The sequence below is a fragment of the Hippoglossus hippoglossus genome, chromosome 11 (genome assembly GCF_009819705.1).
Source record: "Hippoglossus hippoglossus isolate fHipHip1 chromosome 11, fHipHip1.pri, whole genome shotgun sequence".
Classification (NCBI taxonomy): Eukaryota; Metazoa; Chordata; class Actinopteri; order Pleuronectiformes; family Pleuronectidae; genus Hippoglossus; species Hippoglossus hippoglossus.
In genome coordinates this window covers 16006965-16024563 of record NC_047161.1, presented here as the reverse complement: position 1 = coordinate 16024563, position 17599 = coordinate 16006965, and the positions used below count along the sequence as shown (strand labels likewise).

The 17599-nt window shown below is 41.6% G+C and overlaps 2 protein-coding genes and 1 long non-coding RNA gene across 3 annotated transcripts; 1 reads left to right on the top strand and 2 right to left on the bottom strand.

The window, feature by feature from the left end:
• Positions 1–2134: 2134 nt before the first annotated feature.
• On the bottom strand, positions 2135–3931 carry LOC117770740. Its single transcript, XR_004615441.1, has 2 exons — positions 3738–3931; positions 2135–2619 (listed from the first exon to the last, which is right to left on the bottom strand). It is a non-coding gene; the product is annotated as an uncharacterized LOC117770740 (long non-coding RNA).
• Positions 3932–4085: 154 nt separating this feature from the next.
• ndufs6 (NADH:ubiquinone oxidoreductase subunit S6) lies at positions 4086–6446 on the top strand. Its single transcript, XM_034600424.1, has 4 exons — positions 4086–4262; positions 4580–4633; positions 5440–5562; positions 6306–6446. The coding sequence occupies exons 1-4, from the start codon at positions 4119–4121 to the stop codon at positions 6372–6374; spliced, it is 390 nt and encodes a 129-aa protein (XP_034456315.1). The 5' UTR covers positions 4086–4118; the 3' UTR covers positions 6375–6446.
• Positions 6447–12697: 6251 nt separating this feature from the next.
• Positions 12698–15892, bottom strand: irx4b (iroquois homeobox 4b). Its single transcript, XM_034599887.1, has 6 exons — positions 15461–15892; positions 14888–15076; positions 14489–14601; positions 13995–14151; positions 13550–13703; positions 12698–13453 (listed from the first exon to the last, which is right to left on the bottom strand). The coding sequence occupies exons 1-6, from the start codon at positions 15503–15505 to the stop codon at positions 12870–12872; spliced, it is 1242 nt and encodes a 413-aa protein (XP_034455778.1). The 5' UTR covers positions 15506–15892; the 3' UTR covers positions 12698–12869.
• Positions 15893–17599: the final 1707 nt, after the last annotated feature.

The following is a 17599-nucleotide window of genomic DNA, read 5'->3' as shown; positions in this document are numbered from 1 at the left end:
CTGGCATCAAGAGTTCAACGCTCATTAATAATTGTATTATTTAAGGGTCACGTTGAAAAGGTAATTTACCCACAATGTATCTGTATACTGTCGTGTGTATTATGTGTGTTATATAAAATAAATAAACATAAAACTTTTGGGTTTTAGGGGTGGATCCAGGGGCGAGGCCGGGGGGGGGACGGGGGGGGGGGGGGGGGACGGGGGGCGGGGGGGGGCAGGGGGGGGGGGGGGGGGGGCACTGGCCCTGCCGCTGAAATCCGATTGGCCCCTGAAATGCCCCTGTCTTGACAGTAGCTCTAACAATAAATATGACATTAGATGTGTCTCAATTCGGGTGCAGCATCCTTCTTTGCATCTGAAGGACGGTTGCATCAAAGCGGCAAAACTAGACTAACTAGTCTAAACTAGAATTCCGAAGGTTCTTTTAAATGCGGCTAAATACTCCTGATTCCAGTTGTGCTGCATCCAAACAGGTGTTTCTAGCATTTTGTCAACCTAAACCCATCGCTGTACACTACAAGACAATTAAACATCACCACCTGAATCCAAAATGATTGTAAAGTTGATCTCAACACCTATTGGAAACAATGTTTGCAAAAAACTAAGCATTTTACCCTGCACGAAGAGAGGAATGGTGTGCCTAATAAAGTGAGAGGTCAGATTTCTTATGAGAGTAATCATGTGCCATGATCCTGTGATAAAATCAGCAAATTGTGTTGAAAAACACAATAACAAATCCACAGAAATCATCAAGGGGAGGGAGGGTGGTTTAGGGAAGTGCTTAAATTTACATTTTAAGTGAGAAAACCTAAATTCAACCTCTTTGTACAAAAGTTGACACTTCCCTACAGGCATGACCAGCAAACACACACACACACACACACACACACCAGGCAGCCGATACGATGATAAGCACTCACTGTCTGTGTGTGTGTTTGAGATGTCAGTGGTGATTGACCTTTGGTTATATTCAGAAGCTATTCGAAGTTTGATTTTCCTCCTGTGTGTGATCTACACGTCCATTTCTGCCGAGCATCTTTTATTTTCTACAGGACAGCGACTGCTCCTTTAAAACAGACTTTGTTGTCTTATGACCGCAGGTGACAGATCTACATTTGGGCCGACTGGTTCATCAGCTCCAAACCAAATATGCATGTGTTCATCTCATAAACCTCTATAGTCACCAAGCTGCTCACTGAGTTGTAACTACTAATGATTACTGCTCAATTCTTGTAGTTCTTTTGAGGAGGAAAAACTTTCTTACCAACTTGTAACAGGATGCTGCCTTTAGGATCTATCTCTCTCTTTTATTACGTGTTTGTCAGGTGCTTCAGTGAAATGCCATTGAATAAAAGCCAATATGTGCTCTCTGAAATCAATATTCAGATGAAATTAAATCAATTTAATTGTTACTCCTTCAGCAAATATTAACCAGAACTATTCATGCAGGGTGGCAGGCTCAGACTCAGTATTTGTTGCCAAACACATTTCAAACCAGACAGGTTTCTGTGGCTGCTTTGTTTGCATGTCACAGTCTGTCAGTGTTGCTGTGTGCATTGTGCTTTCTCTAGCTTTCAGAGGTAACACAATGATACAAGTGCTGGCTATAGAGCAACAGTTACATTCTCAGAAGAGAAAACCTTCAACAGAAGATTCTCTTGTATTTTTTTTGTTAGGATGAATACTGATTTGTGTAAACCAGAGGATGACAGGGACAATTTACGAAGGGTAGCACTGGTTAGAAAGAGGGCATCAAAGAGACATTTGTGTGTTTCAAAAGCAGGCTGGATCCTGTATGAATGTAGCAAAGACTTTGGCTCCCTCATGTGGAAGACTGACATACAACTAATGCTCAGTAACTGAGGACCTAATTTGCAGAACCTTTGACAATATTCAGATAAGCTACTACCCAACAAGTTGTGTTCCATGAAATATAACAGAATTGTTCAAATAAAAAAAAGATAATTAAGTAAAGCAGTTGTTTGTAGAAATCTGAACTACCTACATCTGTGATTAATGTGCAGGGGGTTAAAGGAAATCATGGTTCACAAAATGTCAGAATTCAGTTTCTTCACTGCGATTAAATATGTATTTTTGACCATTAGAGGGAAACAGAAGAGGAGTGAAAAAATGATAAAGGTTCTTCATCCAAACAATTTATTATTACAGCACAGTTGTTGTGAATGTTCACAATCTCAAAGCAATTTTTCAAACCTCCATCAACAATTTAGCCCTGCCTCTGCTTGTGTCTTGGATTTGTCTTGCAGAACACAAACAAACGTCCCCTCCGTCGAACAAAGAAACACTCTTTGCAGCGCCTCTTCAGGGCAGACTTGGTTTTCATCCCTGCAGAGGGCTGGATGCAGGGAAGATGCTGACACTGTCCCAACAAAGATGGTCCACATTGAGCAGAGGAGCCAGTCGAGGGGGGCTGGATGGAGCCGACTCTGGCTGGTGACAGGAGCAGGGAGCGGGGAGCTGCAGTGAAGGTGCGGAGACATCTGTAAGCACTAGCTGCCGGTGAGGACAAGCTCAGATTCAACCGGCTCATCTGGGCCACTTGGCGAGACAGAGAGGCAGCCAGGTGCTTTAACAGCAGGGGCGTCATCGTGGCAAAGGCTGCAAAGAGGAGAAAATAATTCATTTAGATGCAATTACTGCTGCAAAATGTAGTGACATTTTTTATACAAAACTCTCTATTAATCATTAGTCCTTGATCACAGAGTAATGCGTCAGTTTGTAAGGCTCCAGCTTCTCAAATGTGAAGTTGTGCTGTTTCTCTATGTTACATAAACATAATATCTTTGGGTTTGGGATTTTCGGTCAAACATTCAGGATATTTGAAGACACACTATCTGGTCAGTTGTTACTTTTGACATTTTACAGACAAAGCACTTTGTTGGACAAAAACATTATGCAGATTGCTCAGCAATGTAAATTATAGTTAGTTCCAGCCACACTGTGGTCTAATTTAGATATTGCATTTTGACTCCACAATATGTTGAAATTATTATTTCCCTCAGATTACATTACATATAATTCGACATGAACATGAATATCCCTGATGTCAATATAGGCTGGGTAAGTTTAAGAAAACAAGGGAATGGACAAATACAGTATATAAAGATAGATAGATGTGAATGTGTTAAAGGGGTAAAATGTTGGGGATTAATATAACTAGGGACCAAAAATGTGTAGCTCACTTTACTTGTTAAAAAAAGGTTTTAAAAATAAGGTGTTTTTATATATATATAGCCAATCAAAATTAATACTGTGTATAATGGGTAGGTGTCATAAGCTATTGCTTCAGCCTACACCTTTTTGATCTTAATATATATTTGTTATGCTCTTATTTACTTTGTTGTTTGGATCAAAATGTCTCGTTGAAATTGAATATGTGGATCAAAATAAACAGAATGAATGAACATACTGTAGAATGAATATAACAATAATATAACGGAGTTACACCGAGTCATTACAAAATGTCCATTATATGATCCACACTGCTACATAGTCTGATTCCTACAGCATTAGGAAATAATGCAAGTGTAAACAGTCTGTGCAGTGAACACATGGAAATACCACAGCCCGGTGTTACTGTAGCTTAGCTGGGGAACATGCCAAGGAGACTAGCATGAGCTAACCTGCTAGCGCCAAAGACAGACATCAAAACCACCGAAACAACAATATTCGACATGACTTGGTCATTTGATTAAATTCAGAGGACGGGAACAAACCTGTCAGATATTCGTGGGGTGTTAAAACGGGTTTATACCCAGGAATGTTGTGTTTTTATTAGCAACACGACTGCGCTGCTGTTCATCCTTGTGAGCGTACAACTGCTTCCGGTTTGCGATAACAACCCGGAATACAGTGTGCCCTCAGTTTCGCCTGTCAGACATTTTCCCTTTCTTACAACATATAAATCATGTCTCTCATGGCGCTGTATAATCCTAACTATAATAAAGATGAGGACAATATGTTATCTTTAATAATAAATGACTACATATGAAGGCCAGAGAAAGTACTCAGTGACTGTAAGACAAAACGCGGGGCAACTAATTATTTCTCTCCAGTGTACCTGCAAAGCATCCTGGGAAATACAGGCTGGTGTAAACATGGCTGCCGCAGTGGTCAGAGTTCTGTCCTTCAGTAGAAATGCTAAGGTGCTAGCTCCAGCTGTGAGGCTCAGTGCGGTGCCTGCTCACAGATACAGTGTAGAGGTGTCCAGCACCGGGGAGGCCATCACTCACACCGGCCAGGTAAAGGTTAAAGCCGCCATTTCTCTACTATTGGTCCCTCCGGGTGGCCTGATGCTAGCCAACATTAGCCTAGCGTCTGTGTGGCTAGCAGCGTCTGTGTGGCTAGCAGGGTTAGCACGTCAGTTCATTCCTCCAACATCTGAGTATGAGCCGTTGATGACAACCTCCACATTGTCCAGGGAGGATCAGTGTATATCTCTGCTAGAAAGGACAGTTAATGCTTCAGCTCCCTGGTTCAGCCCGCTAATCACAAGTCAGGAGCTAAATGTGATGTTTATGTGTTTGACTCCAAGTGATGACAAGTGTTTTCCTCACAGGTGTTTGACGAGAAGGATCCCAGGAGAGCCAGATTCGTTGGCAGACAGAAAGAGGTATGAAGCAACTCACAAGCTTTTTTAACTTTAATTAAACAACCTCATTGAGACTGTTGATCTGTCTTAATAAGGCCTAATAAACAGGAGGCACTCATAAGCAACACAACAAAAACTAAGCTAACTTAACAACTATTTTCAATGGAAATGTTTATTGACACCAGGTTGCAACTAAGCCCCCACAAGACATTTTTAAATCTTGCTAAAGAACATATATATATTTTCTAAATAACTGTTCCTCATTGCACCACACAATGAAACCTTCTATTCTTTTCTTTTGCCATAACCTTTAAATGATGTTGTCCTAGTTTTCCTTGGTTTGGGAATTTGAAGTATATCATTTGTCCCCTTTGTGAAGCACTTTGTAACAGCTGTTTTAGCTGTCTAGACAGTTTCACCTGCTATTGCTTTATTTTTTTAATTGTGAAAACATTCAATGTTTACTACTTCGTGTATTTTAAAACAATATGTGGGCCAATGAATAGATAGCACTCTGGTCAAGTTTATTCGTAAAGTACATTTAAATCAACCAGAGGTTAAAAAGTCATGTTAAGTAAAAATTTGAAGAGATACACATGAATGAAATAAAATCATAAAACAAGTTAATAACTTAAGGGCAGTCAAAAGTCTAAGAAAACTCATTGGTCTTCAGTTTGACCTTGTATATGTCTTTGGAAGTTGAACATGTGATTGTAAAAAGTAAAACCTAGGATAGGCAACATTTTGGGAATCTGTATCATCAGGAATGTACATTACTGCCTCATTGTGTGTTTGATAGTTACAGAAATCATATTGTTTGTGTTCAGGTGAATAAGAACTTTGCCATCAACTTGGTGGCAGAGGAGCCTGTGACTGACATCCAGGCCAGAATTGTGTCCTGTGATGGAGGCGGTGGAGCTTTGGGACATCCCAAAGTCTACATCAACCTGGTAAGGGCCTGCACACACTATACTCATAAAAACACTTAAGTGCAAGCTTAGCCAGTGCATTTTGACCATTCCTAAAGGTATGTGAATATTGTAAGTGGTTGGTCCACCCAGCAACTTGGGTTCATACCACCATCGTGTGAGTAGTTAACATCTGTTCACAAGTTGTTGTGGCTCAAAATTACATTTTTAATTGTTGATGTGGCTTATTTAAAATTGATAGTCCATCTCTATCATCTTGACATGATCCATGTGATGACCCCATAGCCCCCCAAAAATGTCAGGGACTTCACAATGTTGAACTGTAATCAAGTGAATTGTCTTTTCTTGCATCATGTCAAAAAATCAGGTTTCTGCAGAAAGCTGACTATAAACGTGTATTAGAATCTTTTAATCTTTTGACACATGCATTTTCCGAATGAATGAATTCATACTGAGGAGCCTACATTGGGAAACTAGAATGCTGGGAGAGGGCATACCTCCCCTAAGGCTAACACCCTATCTCACTATTTTAAAGAAAGTGGGATAAAAAACCTGGATGACAACGCAATCTCCTAGTTGGAGATATTGAAGGGAAACTGTTTTCGTTGTCATCATAAGTCGTGTCATTTAAATATAATCTGTGAATTGCATTCATATGACCTCCTCAACTGTTGGAATAATCCTATATGTATTTCTGTAGTTATCCAAACAACAGGTTATGCAAAGGTTCCAATTGTAAACACTGTCTTTAATATTTTTTTCAGGATAAAGACACAAAAGTGGGCACATGTGGGTACTGTGGATTACAGTTCAAGCAGAAGCATCATCACTGAAACATTTCCTCTGTCTGTGCTTCTCTGTATAAATTGCCATATTGGTTAATAAATTATATCTTCTCTGTCTAATCCAAAGTGTGATCTTCATTATGAGGCCTGTTGAAATCATCATTGCAACATTTTCCTCGGTTATAATGTTCACAATCAAACGCATACATAAAAATGTTTCTTGTCAAAGGTTCAACTGACAGAGTGTAGACAACTGCTGCTACTGCTCAGGTGTACTTATCAGCACGACGTGTGGTTGGTTGGCTGGATGCAGTTCCCACAGTGACAGGCAGAGGTCAGCAGTGTCCTATATACAATGTTAAGATAAGAGGACAAAAAAAATAGTCAAAGGCTACTTGGTACAGAAATAAAAGCCATGGTTTTGACTTTGTTTCCCACTGACAAGACCAAACCTTGGTATTGGTTATAAAACTTAGATTTGATTTCAACCATTCAAAAGCCAGTGAATTAAAGCCACAGTGCACCTCTGTCATCTGCTCCATTGTTGTGTGCAGGAGCAGGATTTCTTTATTTTCCTCCACGAATAACTGCTTGTGATTGCAATGCTCTCATCAATAAGTAGATAAGTCTGTTTACTGTAAGGAACACTTGAGGGAACCTTAGCATTCCGCATGCACCCCACCCCCCTGCACACACACGTACACACACACACTGCGCTGTTGAGTCTCGCTCTGCCTCTTGATGTCTTCTGCCGGGAAGACGTCAGGAGAGAGCCAGCCTGATAAGACACAGCAGCGCGGAACAATACATGTTTGAAGAAGATCATATATATATTTCATCAGGCTTATTCTCCATAGACCTCTGCATGCCAAATTGGCCCGCGCCTGGCTCCGGCTCCAGACAGCACTAGCCTGTTCTGTCCCCAGTGATGCAGCCAGTGGAACTGCATTTTCCACACCATGGAGCTCAGGTTGGGAAGACTAGTCAGGCTGATATAATTGGCCCTGGTGACTCGTGGAAGTGAGGCTTGTGCTGTAGTTAACCTCATCTATAGTCGGACCACTTTGGATGAGTGAAGGGGAGAGAGGTGCATTGTTAAAATGAGGCAGGCGAGCCGGGTCAGTGTCAGAGAGCCGGATGGTGGGTCTTGCGGTTGGTAAAGCCGGAGCGGTTCAGAGGTGGTGGTTGATTGAGTTGGAGGCATTGCCGGGGGCAAAATCTTCAGATGAAACTGAGCATATGAATTGTGCTGAATTAAACAGCACTGTGTTTTTGAGCTGGGTTTAACTGCTCTCTTTAATTATTCACTGCTCTTAAAGGCATCACCCAGCGTAATGTAATGCTTTCTAATATCATGTCAAGTAACTCCAGATTATTAGGTGGACTGAACCAATTTTCAGACATTTTCTATCCTCATTCAATCCTGAGCTGTCAATTCACCACAAGAGTCGACGGCTACATCCAGTTATCCTCGTTGTTTCGCTATGATATTAAATAATAATAGCAAATACAACTCTCAAGCATAATATGACCTGCAGCGTTGGGTTAGACCATTCAGACTAAGATAAGCTTAAATGAGACAGTAATCATATTGAAGATCTCCTCACCGCTGAGCCACACAGTAGATAATGGAGTTAAATGCCATTGAATTTTTTAACACAGCACCGCTCCACAACAATCACTCACTCCACACAAAACATCCTCCTCATCGCCGTAATTGCCCTATTAAAATATTTCTCCTTTTAAGATGTGTCACATTACAAACCCCGAGGCTCATTATGAAGCTCCCCGCAGCCAATTATCTGAACCTCCATGTCTGGAAGCCACTGTGACCAAAAGGGGCTCATAGGCAGATCTGGGAGCAGCCCGTCCTCCTTAAATCCACACTCGCTGCACGAGAGGCAAAACAGAAAACTGACCTTTGGTCATTGTCTTGGGGCGACTCCACTCAGCGCCACTTTAGAGTCAGGTGACAGAGCTTCTGACCTTTACCATGGAAATAATGACTTGTTCTTGTGCCAGGAGCTCTGGAGGGGTTACCACAGGGAGCGAGACACCTCTGGCGACATGTGACAGTTTTTGTAGGAGAGAGTTTGCACTCAGCACTTTGATAGCCCCGGAAAACCAAAGTATGTGTGACAAGACGCAAGAGACTTGGAGCCGTGTGTATAAGTATGCCATTCCGTGTGTGTGTGTGTGTGTGTGTGTGTCAGTGTGTTTGAGTATGCGACACTGACACAGACGGTGTTGAAAGGAAATGGGTGTCAGACAGAAAGTGAAGAGAGGAGCAATTTGAAGTTGTCAATACTTCCTGGGCAGACATTCCAACTGAAATTTCAAAAGTAGAAGTGATTCAGGAACAGGGTTGCAGGGTTCAGAATTAGTAATATCCCAAATTAATTTTAGTTATTACTGTGTCACTTTTTCCCTCCTCACCTTTATGTCATCATCTGTGTCCATTCTTCCATAACACACAAAGGGCCAAATACCTCCCGATGGTGTGGGCCAGACAAGTAAACATTGGGTCCGACATTCCCCGACCTGTATAGCAACACACTGCGGCTTAATCACATTATATGGCCCAGGGAGCAGGCCTTCGTGTCAGACGACTGTTGAGTGGCTAGCTGGTGTATGGAGAGCAGACAGAGGTGAGGTGAGACGAGTTGAGGGTCCGGCTGAAGAGGGGGGGGTGTGGAGAATGTGGAATGAGCGAGGGATGGAAGGAAGAGGAAGGGAAGGTGAGCGGTGGCTACAGTGGAGCAGATAGAGAATGGGACAAAAGGGGGTGAGATGATCTAAAGTAAATCTTGCACGGAAAGAAAAAGCAAACAAGTCGGAAATCTGCCATGTTGTTATTTTGACAGTATTTTGCATCATAATTGTACCTTTGTATCTGTAAAACTGTTTTAACTTCACACTTTTTACTCTTCACACCTTCCCCGAGAGGAATTATTTGGAAAAACCTTGAGTGTTATTTAATAATGAATTAATCAAGACAAGGTATTTGAAGTTTAGGCTGACTTTGCTTGGACTTTAGAATATCCGCTTTAAAATGTTAATGTTTAGTCAAATAAATCCTCTGTCAACAAAAGTAGGATTATATACTGTGCTGTGCAGAACAATTTCAGGGATTCTCTGAGAATGGCTGTAATGAATATTTTCACATTAGAATATATTATTTACAATTTTTTTTTACATCTTTAGTATTTAGTATTTTAGATGTTATATTATATTAGTACATTGCAGTTTGTAATGTGACAGGTTTCACTCATAGTAAGTGCAGCTTTCTGCTGGTGTGCAACTTTGGCCTCTACTGTATTGGTTTCTGTCAGCTCTCATGGTGTTCATCACAGTAAGAAGTTGTTTTCAGCAAAAATGCTAAAAAATCCAACCAAGATGACCAAACAGCAGACAGAAATAAAAACGTTTCTCTAGTAAGTGGAGCACTTAGCAGCTTCAGAGTCAAATAATTCTCTCAAAAGTTGGTAAAGACCAAAACAGAACAAAGAGGTTCAGCAACTGTGAATTTATACATTGCTTCATGTTTCACGTCTACCAGGTGTGTACATGTGCAAGTTTTAGTTTAATAATACAGTTAGATTTGTGGTCACGACTTGTCTCTGCTGCCCCCAAGTGCACGTCAACCTTGCTTAGAAAATATAAATATCTTTTTTTTTATTATTATTGATCAAATGAGAATTGAACGGAATAAAATAATCACATGATTCTACGATACCCCTGGGTTTGAGTGATCTCTTCAAACAAATACCAATATTTTGAAAGGCTGTGAAAAAGGGTAAAAAGCTTCAATGATTTTTTTTTTTTTTTTCACACTGAAAACATGCGAACTTGGGAGTTTTTTAAAAATTATTTGAATAAAAAGAGACTTAATGTTTGGCACTCAGCTGCTGTGTTTATATGTATATTTGCAGTCATGTCTCAAACAGATAAAGGTGAGGACACTCCACTCAGCCCCGAACCGACCTCTTATCTCCCCGTCATTCTACATCCTTCAGAACTCCACACCTTTGTCATCATCGAAAGATTTTCAAAAAGGAAACACAATTGAATCCATTCCATCAGGTTTCGATCGAAAAAAAACTGCAACAATACAAAAAGATATCTCCGCAGCCTACCTCCAAGAGAAAGGAAACTTTACAGAAATAAGAAGTCAGATGTCATTATTTATCATCTTGAATCTTACTTATTTATGAGGCAGAAACAGAATGAAATTCTCGGTTGAATTCATCCTGAATTATTTAATCCGAAATGGTTAATTCCATACAAAGCCTGGGCAGATCCCTCCTCTGTTCTGATAAATACTTTATCACTGTTCCTAAATCGAAAAACAGCAGGAGGAGAAAGATGGGAGCGAAAAAAATATTTCTCACTGTTTCTTGTTGTGCTTTGTTTTAGAAAGTGTTGGTTTAAATGTTTTTGTGCTAAATTTGTGAAGATTTCTTTAATAATTGAAGCTGGTGGAAATTTTCTCTTTATATATATATATATAAAATATTCAGCCTCACTGATCCCTGCCTTATTTTTCTGTTTATTTTGTATAATGCTTCTTATTGCTTGTATCAGAAAATCACCTAAGTGGATACAGATGTAACACTTTCTTAAAATTACTTAAGAGGTTTCATGAAGTATTTGGCACACAGTGGATTTTCTTGCAGTCCCAGGTTGACAGTCAAAAGACGCCTAATGAAAAGGGACGCATCGCTGATTGCAGCTATATCTGGAGCCGAGGTGGAAGTGGCATCGATTTAACAATTTAGCAGTACCCTCCTCTGTGTGTTTCCATTAGTCACGGCTGAATACCACCCACTTCCCCCCTTTCACTTCCTCAAAACTCACACACACACACATACACACACACACGTACACACACACACACGTACACAGACACAGCTGCAAAGGTATATTCCACTATCCCTGAGCAGGGTTTACAACATTTAAACTGATAACATTAGTGGTTCCAGCACAGTGGACAGCGGACATAAGGGCACACACAGAAAACTTTGCCATGCTACAGAATACACCATTTATTTTTGTGACTCAGTGCATGTGCAGGCTATTGTGCATGTGTACAATATTGTATCATTTTTATGTGTGTGAATCGTACAACCTTGCTGCAGGGAAGTGTGTGTGTGTATGTGTGTGTGTGGTCACAGTTGTTTGCTCACATTTGTCCATAAGATTTGTCCATAACAATCAAAGTTGACAGAGAGAGAGAGAGGGCATATCAAAATGTCCAAAAAGGATCACACTTTGTTTATTGACCATTCGCTTAAACCTTTTGCCAAACAGCAATTTTGCCATTTGTAGCTGAGCGTCCATAACTTGGCTCGTTTTCTCACAAGTTTGGAGGTTGTTGAAATTTTCTTTCCAAAAACCAGAAATAAAAGTGCAAAGGTGTAAGAATTGGATTAAGCTGCAACCGTCAGCAAGCCAAGCTTTGTAGCTTACTACTGTCTGTAGCATTAGGTTAGTTAAGTTCTGCTAATTATTTTCAACGAGCGTTCACTATATTTTTTCGTGGGTTCAAACAAAAGAGCCACTCACTTCTAGCAAATCCACGGTGAAGCATTTTTCTCATTGTTTAGAAGTCAGTCCAGGTTGCAATCATGCTAACGTTAAAGCTAAGGTAGGTAATACAGGAAAAGCTAGCAAGAGCAGGCGACACTTCAAAAATATGCAACCAATACGTCCCATCCCCTCCAATCAGCCCTCTTGTTAAAGCTCGGCCACCAAAAAATATGAACACGCACACGTGACTCACTCGCTAACTTTTGGCTATCGTCTCTGTTTCAGCGGTTTATGTCTCTCCGGCATTCGGTCAGATGAAATGATTGGTCGTGTTTATTACAGCCCTGCGAGGGCCACAGACAGGGGCTTTTCTTTCTCTTCTTTTTTCAGACGACTTCATTTATTAATGGCTATCAGGACATTCTATTTCAACAAATAAAAAGGATATCCCATTAAACTTACCAATCCTAACTTTAACGGCCCTGCCCTGCTCCTTTAGGAGCAATTCAGGTTTTGTTTACACTCCAGCAACATCACATTTACATTTGCAAAACGCGCTGATTACTCCACATTTTAAAAGCCTGCGTGTCTTCTTTGATCATTAAGTGGTGATGGTGCCGACTTTTTCCCTGTGACATTAGACTTTCGCCTCAGTCCTTTAGCTTAATATCCTGTAGGCTTATGTGGCCGTCAAGTGCATATTTAAGACATGTTTACAACTTGCAGTTTTAAAAAGTCAGTCAGAGTTGGAGTTTTTCAACTAAACTAATGGACAATGTGATGAATGAGGAGTTTGAAATTCTCTCTCTCTGTCTTAAAACCTATTTAAAAATATTCACAAATTTGACCGCTGCATCTGCCAAAGTTACTGTGCAAGAATGGAAAGATTGACTGGCGTAGCCACAGTGACTAAAAGGGAGGTGCTCAGCAAATGGTCAATTGGTCACAACAACACAATATAGACTTCATGTCCAGCAGTCTTTGAAATATTCCGTTGTTGATGGGTTGGTTGGACTACAAAGATGAAGTAGACCTAACAAGTTCAAAGGATTGTCCGGGTATTCTGATGTCTATCGCGGCATCATTAAAGCCTTTCCACACTTCAGCTGGTTTGGGCTGTTGGAAAGGGGGACCATGGAATACTCCGTCCACCCATTCTCTGAGCGTGGCGACTGGTGATTCCTGTTGCCTGTCTGCCTTAGTGAGCCCCATACTTGACGGATACACAGGAGAGGAGGAGCCGTTGGACGACAGCATACAAGGAGGGTACTCTGGCTGCAAGCTGCCATCCAAAGACACAGCGGTGTGAGCGATGGACCATATTTTCGGCTTCGCATCTGTGTCTCGAAGGTCTGGGTTTGGAAAGAAGGAGGTGTTTTGGTGCTGGACTGGTGTGAGTCTGGGGCAGTCCGGGGACAATCTGTCTTTTCTGTGAAGTGTTTCAGGGTTGTGTGTGAGGTGCTCATGTGGGAGATCTGTGTTTGGGTTTTCTTCATTGTCCTCAGGTAGGAATTGTGGCTTCGGTTCACAGTCGGAAGCATCGGACTCCAGCAGGTCGAAGTCCTCGAGATCACTCTGCAGCTCGGCACACTGTTGATCTGCAAAAATCAATCATACAAAGAATAATAAGTTTGTGCATGCTACCTTGACACAGGAGAAATGCAGTGACTGGTTGATTCAAGCCTTATGCTTACCAGGATGGTCTTTTTCATCTTTAACTGGCTTCTCAGCTTCATCACTGTCATCATCACAGCCCCGATCATCAGAGCCTTTACAAGCTCGCGGTGACCACGTCACCTTGTTCTCCTTCTTCAGCCTCCTGCGTGCATTGGCAAACCATGTCGACACCTGAGGGAGCGAGGGAGCAGAGGTCATAAAAAGAGATAAAATCGTAGGGATAGTGGAAAGAAGGAAGTTAAACAGCCATGAAGGGCAGACTAAAAGAAGGGAGGGGAAGGAAAGGAGAATATAGGAAGTAAAGAAGAGACTCATTTGTTAAAATTCAAATTTAAAATGTGCTACGCAAACAGATAAAGAGAACAGTTGAAAGTTAAGGGCAGGAAATTGAAAGAAAATCAAACTGGGACTCATTATTGGGCAGCAGAGTTGAAACTTATACTAAATGCAACCCCTATTCACCTGTGTGAGAGTCATCCTGGTGATGATAGCGAGCATTATCTTCTCTCCCTTGGTGGGGTAGGGGTTCTTCTGGTGCTCCTGCAGCCAGGCTTTCAGGGTGCTGGTGGTCTCTCGGGTGGCGTTTTTACGACGAGAAGCACCATCAGAGCAGGAATACCTGAAGAAAATTGTAAAGTTTCCACATAATATTCAGCTCTGTCTTAGTGGAAGTGAGCGAGTGAGCCTGTCATTTATGAGAAACTATATATTAAATAATATATGAATGATGTCTTATAGGATAGAAACTAACAATAAAACCACTGCTGTAAAAGCTCCACCTTTTCCAGCCACTAAATCCCGGAGAGGATATTATAGTTATAGTATAATAACAATACCAAGACAGTGAGAGTTTATGACACATGATATATATTTTTCCTCTCTAAGTCTCCATTCCTTAGCAGGACGTCTACCATAAAGATAGAAATTTAAATGTGGAAAATAAGGACGAGACTTACCCATATCTGTCATAAGAATATTGTCCAAATGTGTATTCATAGGGGTAGTAGGCAGGAGTCTGAGATGTCCCCACATGCACAGATGCAGCTCCGTCTTTTGGATCCAGTGGCCCCTGAAAAATAATTGGCACATAACTCACATAAATACAAAATTCATCAGAATCCCTGAAATATTCCAACAACAGGAACACTCGAGTGACTTTAGAAAAAAGCTGGAAATGATTAAATTCCATTTTTTTCTGTTTCAAATAACATTTCCATATCATTTCAGACAAGGTATAGTCTTCAAGAATGACAGGGTCCCTGGTTCCCGGATGCGTTATTACGATTCTCGTGTAGGAATTTAAGTAAATACTTAATTGTCTTGTGAATGAACTGAAAGTGAATTGTGAGACTCACTCTGGGATAGAGCGCTGTGGCGTCGCTGGTGCAGGTGTTGTAGTAACCTTGGCTCTTTGGGTAAGGGCCGCTGTAGACTCCGATGCCGGTGCTCGGGGTGAGCTGGTGCCCGGGGGAGCGCAGCACCGGGTGAGACGGAGGCGTCCCCGGCTCCAGACAACCGGCCAGAGAGCTTGAAGTCATCAGAAACTTTGGCAAGAAAATTGCACGATTAACACAACTCGTCACAGAGAAAGAAGTGACAAGTTTGCCAACATTTAAAACATTTAAAAAATATAGCTACGGTAACAAATTCCAATGCAAAATTGCCTCTTTACAGTTTGCATTTCGTTGACACTGTTATTATTTGCCTTACAAGTCAGTTGATCATTTAGGTTAAATCTTGGAAGACATCATTTTTTTTTAAATGCCAAGGAGACGCACGGGAAATAGTCTGGAGGCGGAATTGTCATATTTTAAGAATATACCAAGAAAACAATTATCGTCTCTCTGAGGCTTAGCAAGTCTATTAACATGGCTCAAGTCAAGTCGTAACTTAAATGTCGGTAAACATGCGTAAAATATCGACAGTACCTGCGGTGCGGTGGAGTAGGGGTATCCCAGCTGAGAGTAAGCCATGGCTCAAATCTAATCTCACAGGCAGGAGCAGGAGCGCAGACCCGGGACCACATGCAACAGCATCCGTGGCACAGGCAGACTTTCACCGCTGTCACTAGTTCCGAGCGAGTTTTTCAGTTGATCATCTACCACCTAATCCAGACGGGGACGCGCGGACATTTACGCACCACTTTCATTTTACGCACGGCGAAGGACAGTCTTCCAAAAGTAACTTCTCGGCTCCCCCTCCGGTTCCGCCTCACTCAAGTCGCTGCTGCAGCTTCTACAGTGTGTGTCCCTGCTTAGGTTACAATCCAAAGCGACTGTGTGTGTATGTGTGTGTGTGTGTGTGTGTGTGTGTGTGTGATCAAACCGTTCATCTCCCTATGATGCGCTCTTTGGCTTTTAAGGCGCGTCTCTCTGACGTCAGCGCAGGACTCTGGTGTGTATGTGTTGTGTGTGTGTTCATATCAAGATGAAGAAACTCACCTAATTAACCCACCCCCACCACACACACACACACACACACACACACACCTGTCCCTCACATCCAATAGAACAACCTCTCACACACACAAGTGCGCGCAAGCACCCAAAAAAAAGTCCCCAGGCGTAATGAGAATATGAGAATGTGATCAATTCTCCTCACACACACACACACGCACACACACGCACACACACACACACACAGTTGTTATGGCCAGAAGGGGGGATCAGGAACGTGATGCTGTTGACACCACATTGACACCAGATGATTGATGACTACAACCTGATATTAGCATAATCGTTTTGCCCTGTAGTTTAGATAAGTTGTCACCACAGAGAAATCTCCCTGTCATCCACATATTCATGAGTGGGGAAATTTCAGGTCTCCTCCGAGCAAATTAATCAAAGAATAAACACTCCTCCGTATTCCCTTGAGTAAGCACCTTTACCAACTGAATGGCTTGTCATGTTTTTAATAACAGAGTCTTAAGCTGCCCAGCTCAAGTGGAAACATTACTTCCATTTCTTCTCCTTTAGATTTTTTATTCATCTTTTATGGGTCAAGGAGGACAGAGACAGGGGCAAGTGTGAAATTGTTGTGTGGGGGAAATGTTGGAGGGATCATGTGGTGTTAAAATGTTTGAGTGAAAATGGCAGAAGTAGGGATGTTAAGAGGAGGGACGGGGCAGAAGGGCAAGTGTTACAGAGGTAGAGGAGTTGGGGACTGTACGGACACTATCAGGAGGAGGAAGGGGAGTTTGTGGTAATGGTTTGTGGAGATGTATTTAAATTCCTCTTTAAATTTGTTCATCCCACTTGTTCTGTATTATCTAACAATAGGTGTTTCACTGGGTGCATCCATGTCTTGCAGAAATGACGTACAATTGTTTCTCCAATTACACTGTGGTGACAAGTTAAACTGGAACCTGGATTATGTTCAAAGTAAAGGAAGCACAGGACCGTGACGAGAGAGTTCAGGGTTTGCAGCCAGACTTCTCTGTTTTGGTTTAGACAAATCTGTATACTTCTCATTATAACATAAACCATCTATACTGTAGTGTTTTGCTCTGTTGCAGAGCTGTGTGCAGTCCTCTCTTTCTCTTCCTGTCATTGTCGGAGTGGCCGTCAGCAGCTCCGGTAGAAATCACGCCGTAAAGGGGACTGAGGGCAGATACAAATCTAGCCTTACGGATTGATAGTTATGAAATATTGTGATGAGGCTATATAGTTATGACATTGACTGTATTTAGTATTGAATTATTGTCTTGGAAATGTGTAAATGTCTATATTTGACAGTGTTTGTGAAATTGCCCTCATTGCCAGAAGAAGGGAACAAAGGTTACGCACTGCAGGTTTAAGGAGCTACTTATTTTAACCATAGACTATAAATAAAGATGGATGACTCATTGTCACTTCATCCCAATATCCAGAAATGATGTCAAAACATCCTGAATAAGAAAACTGCAACCTTGTGGCGAGGATGCCATTAGGAGCCAGAGTCTGTGCAGTAGCGATCAGAAGGTGGAGCCGAGGTATTGAAGTCCCGCCAATACACACGCTTGACCAGTTGCAAGTCAGTCACAGCTTAAATGGCAGATACCATCTTTGAGAAAAATCAGTTTCACATAT

Coding starts and splice junctions, on each gene's coding strand:
- ndufs6 (XM_034600424.1), top strand. CDS start 4,119: ATGGCTGCCGCAGTGGTCAGAGTTCTGTCCTTCAGTAGAAATGCTAAG. Junction 4,634..5,439: donor TCGTTGGCAGACAGAAAGAG/GTATGAAGCAAC, acceptor GTTTGTGTTCAG/GTGAATAAGAACTTTGCCAT. Junction 5,563..6,305: donor CCAAAGTCTACATCAACCTG/GTAAGGGCCTGC, acceptor TATTTTTTTCAG/GATAAAGACACAAAAGTGGG.
- irx4b (XM_034599887.1), bottom strand. CDS start 15,505: ATGGCTTACTCTCAGCTGGGATACCCCTACTCCACCGCACCGCAG. Junction 15,077..15,460: donor CCTACTCCACCGCACCGCAG/GTACTGTCGATA, acceptor TTCTTGCCAAAG/TTTCTGATGACTTCAAGCTC. Junction 14,152..14,488: donor TATTCTTATGACAGATATGG/GTAAGTCTCGTC, acceptor AATTTTCTTCAG/GTATTCCTGCTCTGATGGTG.